This window comes from Halichoerus grypus, chromosome 4 (genome assembly GCF_964656455.1).
Source record: "Halichoerus grypus chromosome 4, mHalGry1.hap1.1, whole genome shotgun sequence".
Taxonomy (NCBI): domain Eukaryota; kingdom Metazoa; phylum Chordata; class Mammalia; order Carnivora; family Phocidae; genus Halichoerus; species Halichoerus grypus.
In genome coordinates this window covers 160,739,452-160,748,882 of record NC_135715.1, presented here as the reverse complement: position 1 = coordinate 160,748,882, position 9,431 = coordinate 160,739,452, and the positions used below count along the sequence as shown (strand labels likewise).

Here is a 9,431-nt window from a genome sequence, read left to right as displayed (position 1 = left end):
TATGAGTGTTATCAGGAGAAGCTTTGGCCGTGATGATTGAGAAACTTTGAGGAAGTTCACTGCCAATTATATGTCTCCATAAGTGGCTCAAAGTCATCTTTTTTTCTCACCTTTCTCTCCATCAAGTGTGGGTAGGGTGGCTTAGTGGAGTTTCTGAGGTGTCAGTAGGCAAGATCCCCAGTGAGGTTTTTGTTGTTTTTTGGGGTGCAAAATATTCAGTAATTAACACCTACCTCTCCCCATTCCCCATAAGCCGAACAAAACATAGAGACTCCTGGGCCCATCCCCAGAGATTCAGATTCCGTAGGTCTGAGGTGGTACCTTGAAAACAGCTTTTTAGAAGATGTCACAGGTGATTGTGATATAGCTAGTAGACTAACCAACACTTGGGACCTCTGGCCTATATACACCATCTGTAATCCATTAGGAAACGTAAAGCTTGGATTATGATACATGATTTGATTTCAATCAAATTGCTAGATTTGTGAGAGGACAAAAAAATGAGAAAATGTATAATACATACTACCTGCCTTCTAGAGGCTCCTAATCTAGTCAGAAAACATAGATAGGCATAGGAGTTACAGAATCTAGGAAAGTATTGTGGGTAAGTTTGGGTGTGGGCATGTCCTTTATAGGATGGATGGGATTTCTACTGGTGGAGATGGGGGCAAGGTAAAGGCCATATGCATGAGTGAGCTCTGAGGGCTTTTCATTTGGAAACTATCAAGTGTAAAAATGTTGAAAGACTAGTGTTATAGCAACTGTAATGTAGATGAACCTAGATTTAATAATTGTTAAAATTTTGCTACATTTGCTCATTTGCTCATTTCCTTATACACCCCCCCTTTTGTTCTTGCTTCATCTTTTTTTTTAAGAGAGGGAGAGAGAGAGATGGAGAGGTGGGGAGCAGAGGGAGAGAGAGAGAGAGAATCTCAAGCAGGCTCCTTCACTCAGCGTGGAGCCTGACATGGGGCTCAACCCCATAACCCCAAGATCATGCCCTGAGCTGAAATCAAGAGCCGGACACTCAACTGACTGAGCCACCTAGGCACCCCTGTTCTTGGTAAATCTTTTGAAAGTAAGTGGGTAATATCATGTCACAATATGTAAACATGCATGTTCCAAAAATAAGAACATTTGTTTACATAGCACAGTATCATTAAATAGTCTATCCTCAAATTTCCCCAGTTGTCTCTCAAGAAGTAGTCAAGGTTTGCATATTTCATTTGCTTGTTTTATCTCTTAATTTTAAAGGGCCTTCTCACCTTTTTCTCCTCCCATGACATTTTTAACTGAAAAATTTCCTGAGATAAATGTAGATTCATGCATATTTGAGAAATAATACAATGAAATCCTTTGTACACCTCGCCAGTGTCTCTGAATAACATTTTACAAAGCTGTAGTATAATATCATATCTGGAATATTGACATTGATCAAACCCACTGATCTTATTCAAATTTCCCTAGTTTTACTTGCACTGGTGTGTGTGTGTGTGTCTGTGTGTGTTAATTTCTATACAGTTTTACGAGTCATGTAGGTTTGTGTATCTACCTCCTCAGTCAAGATAACTGAACAGTTCCCCAAACCACGGGAATCTCTCACTGTTGCCCTTTTCTATTTCCCTCCCACATCCCCATCTCTGCACCTCTAACTCCAATCTCTGGCTGTCTATGCTGTCTTCTATTGCTGAAATTTTGTCATCTCAAGAATGTAATCTTTTGGAATTATCTTTCTTCTGCCCAGGAGATTCATCCAAGCTGTGTGTTCATTTCTTTTCATTGCTCAGTTGTACTCCGAGATAGGTACCTGCTGCAGTTTGTTTAACCATTTCCCTCTTGGAAAACATCTGAGTTGATTCCATTTTTGGGCTGTTATGAATAAAACTGCTAAGAACATTTGTGTGCAGGTTTTTGTGGGAATGTGTGTTTTTATTTCTCTGGGATACTGCCCAGGAGTGCAATTGCTAGGTTGTATGGTAGTTACAATGTTTAATTTTTTAAGAAATTGCCAAACTGTTTTCCAAGTGGCTGTAACCTTCTATATTTCCTCTTCACATTTTTTTTTAAAGAATCCAAACCATTTTGTTTTTGAATGTCCCACCTACATTTTGTATTTGTTTGATTTTTTCCTAATAACATCATTCAATTTGTTCTCTATCTCCTGAATTTCCTGTAGACTGGAGGTTAGGTCTAGAAGTTTGACTAGATTTAGGTTAGATATTTTCTATGTTGCATCACATGAGCCCTAAGGAAGTCATCATGAGCTGGTGGGCAGCATGTCTCATTGGCACAGTAGTTAAACACCACACAGCACAGACCCCGATGACAACAAACATGTATTGAGGGTTTTGAGCTCTTGTGCCATGAGCCCTGAGGGGTACAAGGTGAGGATCAGGTTCCTGCCCCCAAAGAACTATCTTTTGAAATTAACTAATTCTGATAGCATGAGCCCACTAATAGTGATATGCCAAGTTGTAGCTTAGAGACAACAGTTAATTCTGCTTTGAGGGTATGTATAGGGGGTTATAAGATTTAACTGAACGCTGAAGTTTGAGCTGGCTCATGAATAAAAGAAAAACAGATCTCAAGTAGAATAGTAATAAATAATGATCCTGAGATAGAGTGCATTTTGGATACCCTTCGTTTCCAAATTAAGGAATTCAAATTTATGGCTAAAAAAGAAGCTCTGAAAGTTTCTAGTTTTGTTTCTATTTTTATTTTTTGGTTTTGTTTGTTTTTAAAGGTAACCTGTATTAGTACTGGGGCAGTGGAAAGGGTGGATGACAGCAGGCTGGGAGATCCAGGAGTAAATCATTGCAGTTGTGTATGTGAAGTGTCTTAAAGTAGGTGCCATTAAAAGAGAGAATAGGGTTTGAATATTTAGGGTTAGAATTAAAAAATATGTCTGAAGTTTTAAGCTTTTGTGACTATGATATTGCCATATTAAATGAGTTTGGAACATACTAGAGGTCTCGGAGGGAAGATGAATATTAATGTGTATTATGAGTGTATGGGACAGTAAAGATGTCCAAGTAGACTGTTGGAAACATAATATCTGGAGCTCAGGGGATAGCGTAAGGAAGTGATTATTGATATTGTAAATCTCCCAGAAGGAATTGGTTTAGGGAAAAGAGGCTTACGATGGTTCAAGGGGCAGACAAGAAAATGAACTAAGGTGTTCAATCACAGTGCTGAGGAGACTTGCTGTTCACCAGCATGCTATGACCCCCTTACAAAGGAGACTGAAATGGCTTAGGCAAGTGCTTGCAGCTGATCCTCCAGTTTCATTAAGCTCACACTCTCCCAAAACCAGCTCTGGCCGGTGAAGGGTCACACGTGCGTACGCATGCGCGGGAAAAGCCCTGGCCGGGTGGCTAGAAGACTGCGCCTGCGCAGTAGCAGGCCGGCAGTTAGGCGCAGACCCATCCAGCAGAGGATGGAGGAATGGAGCCTCCCCAAGGGTTACTTAAGGGTTCCAACACCGCTGATAACCGTGGCGGGCAGGTCCGTTCCCTGTACACAGCCCCTATACTTCAGAAGAGTCCGAATGTCAACCTGGAAATCATGCACAGCAGAGCGTCGGAGTTTTCTTCGGCTCGTAAATTCCAGGACCATAACAAGACCATGTATCTGCCCAAGGACGAGAACAAGGAGGGCGCTGGGTACCGGCTGCTGAACGTGAGTGGGGGCCCGGCCGGAGGCGTCTGTCCCCTACTTGACCACCTAGAGGGCTGGGGAAGGACCGAGGGGTCAATGCATGCAGATGGGAGGGAAAGAGACCTGCCCTAAGTTGGAAGGTGTTAATAACTGAGGAAGCGCTTACTTGTGGGACCTTGAAGATTATTTAATTTGTCAGAGCCTGTTAGATTAAGACAATAATTTAGATAATAATTATGACAATTTACCTTATAGGGTTGTCTGAAGATCTGAGGGAGCTAATGATGTAAAGTGCTTACCACTGCAAAGCACAAAGAGTCAATAAGTGTCAGCTGCTGTCGTCGTTGACGTCAGTGATGCTGTCCTCACCATCATTAGGATTTCATTTATATGGTTAAAGGGCTAAACTCCAGAAACTTCAGTTACCTTTGTTTTCAATTCCTGAGGTACTTACAGATGAACTTATAGGAGCAAATCTGCATCCTGTCTGCAAAGTGAATTATTGGTCTCCTGTTATTAATTAGAAAGATTAATTTCTATTTGAAATGTGTGAAACGCTTGAGTTTACCATATAGTGGTATAACCAGAGGATGGAGGAAATGGAAAACGAAAATCAAACTGAAACTCACTTTTTCAAAGTGTTAGAAGATCATTAGGAAATTTTACATTCTCCGTTGGTCTTAAGTTATTATAAGAATAGTACAAATAAAAGTATCAGGAACAAACGGTATACAAAAAGATGATGTCCTCTGTAAAGTTAAGGAGTTGAATTACTTGATCTCTATAGTACCCTCCTACTTCCAAAAACTTAGAATACTCTTGATTCATTGTTAAGATAAATTGAGAGCATTTTAGCATTTAGCTATAATAGTAGGAAAAATTGCAAAGGTTGTGTAAGAGGGATGTGCTTGGAAGTTTAGGCCATAGAAGGTGTTTGTTGTATGTCGTTCTAAGGAATATGGACTTTATTTTGTAGAACAGTGATTTCCACAATTTTTTTGAGTATGAGGATTCCTTTTTATTGTGAAAAATGAAAGTTTCTCACAGAAGAGTAACTGGCTCTTTACTGTCTACTGACTGGGAAAATCTGTAATGACAAAAAGCTACCATGCAGCAGTGTTTTTAATTTGCTTATAGGTACAACAGCATCTACATACATTCAAAGAAGAGTAGTGCACCTATATGCAAGGTACAGTGTTTACCCAAGTTTGGTTTCCCAAATCATTTGACCGTAGAATATTTTAATATTTTGACAGAACAACAAAAAGTGCTTAGGAAATGAAATGTGCACTTGGATTTAGTTATAATGACCTCATAGACGAATTCTTTTCAGACACAGATGCAGAAGAATGAGTTTATGTGCTATAGATGTTCATTATACAACAAATTTAGAGTAATACAAGTATATGTTATTAAAATTATTATAATAGCTATAAGATACACAATGTAGACCATTGAACACAGAATGGATGGCCCTCTTTATTAAATCTGCCTATGCATCAGTACACATGGAACATTGTATATTTAGGCAACAGGTAGTCTTTCTATGATTTCTTGGCATTTTATGGCACATGATTTCTTGAAAGCAGATCGTCATAGGGGGATATATAACAGCTATATAAATGTGTTTAGCATTTTGTGTTCAAAACAAAACAAAACTTCTGTTTAAAACTTGGAAGCAAATACGTCACTGAGGTATATTTCACATTTTATTGGAATACATTTTAGAAAACAGTAGTTTGCAGATAATGCTTAGAATACATTTGACTTCAAGGATATTCAAAGTTGAGAACCGTGGCTACAGGAGATAGGAAAAGCTGGTGGGTGTCATCAGGGAGATGACATGGATCAGATGTGCTTTGTTGAAAAAATTGTTTGACTATTCGGGTTTAAGGAGAGATTAAAGACCTAACAGGCAGTGAGGACAGTAAAATCTCTGAGGGGATGGAAAAGCATGGGCTCTAAAGCACAAGTAGTGGTATCCTCTTTGGATAGGAAGAAGGGCATCTCTTCCTCCAGACCAGTGTTTATTTTGTCCTTGGATCACCAGTGTCCAAATCTTTGGGAGTGCTTATTAAAATCTAGATTCTTGGGGTGCCTGGGTGGCTCAGTCGTTGGGTGTCTGCCTTCGACTCAGGTCATGATCACAGGGTCCTGGGATTGAGCCCCGCATGGGGCTCCCTGCTCTGCGGGAAGCCTGCTTCTCCCTCTCCCACTCCCACGCCCCCCTGCTTGTGTTTCCTCTCTCGCTGTGTCTCTCTCTGTCAAATAAATAAATAAAATCTTTAAAAAAAAAAAATCTAGATTCTTGGGCCTCCACCTTAGACCTACTGAATCAAGAAGGCTGGGGCCCCAGGAATATGCTCAATCTTAAACTACCCCAGCGGTTCTTAGATTCATGTTTGAAAATTACTATAGATAAGTGGCAAAAGATAGGCATGGATGTGGGGATTGTAGATTGAGGGTGCAGGTTGGAGAAGAAAGCAGCTGGAGCCAGAAGAGTTTCATGAACCGGGTGAAAGAAAAAGGAGGGATAATTGGAGGTCTCAGTGAGATTAAAAGGTGTATTGAATGTAAAGTACTAAGAGAATTGGAAGGATTAACTAGAGACAGTGCTCAGATTGAGGGATAGTGCAGTTTATGACTTGAGTAAAAATGTGGATTATGTACCCGGCACCTTAATATCAGTTCTTTAAACCTCGCCCATTCCTTTCAGCAGCTCACTGCCTTTCTGCATCTTGGACCTTGTCTTCCCTCTGAGGATTTCACCTCTAAAATCCTAAAATCTAGTTTGCTGCTTCCTAACCTCTCATTACTTTACTTTTATTACACCTATGCTTTGAAATATGTACCAAGTTTTGTGTTAGACGCTGAGGGATGCAATGGTGAACAACACCGGCAAAGCACCTTCCTGGAGGAAGCTAACTTTCAAATTGGAGAGACAGTTACAGATTATGATTTGGACTGGGGATCAGAGAAGGCCTCTCTGAGGATGTGGCTTTTAAGTGAAAAGCTGAAGAGGCTAGCCATTGAAAGAGTTAGCGGAGTTGGTGGAGAGAGCACAAGAGGGAGTAAACAAGCGTGAAGTTTCTGCAGAGGGATAGTGTGGAATGTTCACGGAACATGGTGAATAAGAGGCAGAGTGGTGTGAAATGGGGCCATAGCATATCTTTTTGTATGTTTAAAATCCCTTAAATTTTTTTTGTGTGTGAATTTTCTGTTCACATTATTTTCCTAAGAGAATCTTGTTCTTTCCCCCCTCCACTTTTCAAAAGTTCTTTATTAGGGATATTAGATCTTCATCTGTGATATGTGTTACAAATATTTTCTCACGATTCAACAGCTGTTATTTTGACTGTTGATGGTACTTTTTGCTATGTAAAAGGGTTCTTAATCTTACGAGGTCAAATTTATCAATCTTTTATTGCAGCTGAATTGTGAGTCTTAGTTAAAAACTGTGTACATGCACCCAGGTCATAAATGAATTTACCTGTTACCTTTTAGTACTTGTGTATCATTTTTACACTTAATCTCTGATTTAATCATTTACATTTAAATGCCTGATTTCTTTGGATTGCATGTATGAGGTATGGATTTAATTTTTTTCTTAAAGTAGATGTCTCTAAACCATTTATTAAGAAAAAAAATCAGTCTTTGCCCCAGTGATTTAAGATGTCGCCTTTATACTAAGTGACCGTACGTATTTGATATTTTTTTGGACTTTCTATTCCACTGGTCTGTTTATCAATTCATATACCAGGACCATTCTATTTTATTTTAAAGACTTATACTGTGTTTTAATGTCAGGTAAGACTGGTTCCCTGCTTTGTAATTTTCCTTTTCTAGTGATATCCTGACTATTCTCACTTCTAAAAAAACACTTTATTATTAAGTTGTTTATCTCAGTAAAGAAGCTTGTGTTCTTCTATAAGGGTTGCATTAGATTAGTAAGTTAGGTAACTGACATCTTTATGATGTTGACTTGCCCTAAGAACAAGAGATATCTTTCCATTTATTCAGATCTACTTTTGTGTCTTTCAGAAGGGTTTTGATGGTTTCATTTTAGGAGTTTTGCATAATTCTTGTTAAGATTATTCCTAAGGTGGGACTTTTTCTACGCTATATCCTTACTTAATTTTTATGTATATTAGGGCTGTTGATTTCTGTATGTTAATTTCATAACCTGCTTCCTTATTGAATTTTTAAATATTCGAGCTAGTGTTGCTATTAATTCTCTAGAGTTTTAGATACAATCAGATCATCTTCCAATAGAGCTATTTTACTTTTTTTCCCCCAATTCTTTTGCCTTTAGTTGATTTCTCTTATCTAATTGCTTTGGCTCATGACACCAGTAAGATGTTGAAGAGTGATGGTGATAGTAGGCAACCTTGCTTTGTTCCTGATCTTAGTAAAGTGCTTCTCGTATTTCCCCAGCAAATGAAACACTGGCTTCAAGACTGGCTTAATTCCTACTTTTGAGAGTGTTTTAATCAGGAAAGGGTATTGAATTTTGTCAGAGGCCATATGAACATGTATGGAGATAATCATAATTTTTCTCTTTAGATCTATGATGTGGTATGGTATATTAATGATTTTCTTAATATTGAACCAATTTGCATTTCTGGAATTAATCCCACTTGGTTATTGCATATTATTTTCTTAATGTGGTGCTCAATTCTGTTTATTATTATTTTATTTGGTATTTTTGTATCAATATAAGTGATATTTGTCTATAATTTTTCTTTATCAGTTTAGGTATCAGTGTTATGCTTGCTTCATAGAAATAGTAAAGTTTTCTTTAATATTCAGTGGGACAATTTATGGTGCCCTGGGATATCTGTTCTTTGAAGATATGATAGAATTCCCTGTAACACCTCCTGGGCCTGGCACTTTTTTTGTAGTGGCAGTTCCTTGCTAATTTTCTCTATTTCTTTTATGGAGATTGGTCTGTTTAAGCTGTTTACTACTAATGAGGTAAATTTTGTTAAGTTGTATTTCCTTAGGAAATTATTCATTTCACTTAGGTTTTAAATATATTTGCAGGTCTGCAAAGATCTTCTATGATTTTTCAAAGTCTTCTGTGTTTCATTGGCTATTTCCATCTTGTTATTTCTTACTTGTGTGGGGTTTTTTTTTTTTTTTTAGTTATGATTCTGTTAAAGATGGTTTTCTTTGAGTATAGCTGACACACAGTGTTACATTACTTTCAGTCGTACAACTTAGTGATGTGGCAAGTTTATACATTGTGCTGTGTTAACCACAAGTGTAGTTGCCATCTATCCTGGTACGTTGTTACTACAATATCATTGATTGTATTCCTTAGGCTGTGCCTGTTATTCCCATGACTTACTCATTTCATAACTGGAAGCCTATATCTCCCTCTCCCTTCACCCCAACCCCTCTCTGGCAACCATCAGTTTGTTCTCTGTATTTATAAGTCTGATTCTACTTTTTGTTTGTTTATTCATTTTATTAGATTTCACTTATGAGTGGAATCATATGGCATTTGTCTTTCTCTGACTGACTTATTTCACTTAGCATTATACCTTCTAGGTCCATCCACGTTGTCTCAAATGACACAATTTCATCTTTTTTATGGTGGTGTAATATTCCATTGTATGTATATACCACATCTTCTTTATCCATTCATCTGTGGATGGACACTAGGGTTGCTTCAATATCTTGACTATTGTAAATAATGCTGCAATAAACATAGGGGTGCATATATCTTTTCAATTAGTGTTTTTGTTTTCTTTGGGTAAATACCCAGTAGT

General features: G+C 38.1%; 1 protein-coding gene across 1 annotated transcript in view; it reads left to right on the top strand.

The window, feature by feature from the left end:
- The first annotated feature begins 3,444 nt into the window (after positions 1 to 3,444).
- The window catches only part of CATSPERT (catsper channel auxiliary subunit tau), a 146,313-nt gene continuing 140,326 nt past the window's right edge, over positions 3,445 to 9,431 (top strand). Inside the window, exon 1 of the mRNA XM_036098594.2 lies at positions 3,445 to 3,678. Coding sequence (XP_035954487.2) covers positions 3,445 to 3,678 — 234 coding nt within the window. The remainder of the gene's footprint in view (positions 3,679 to 9,431) is intronic.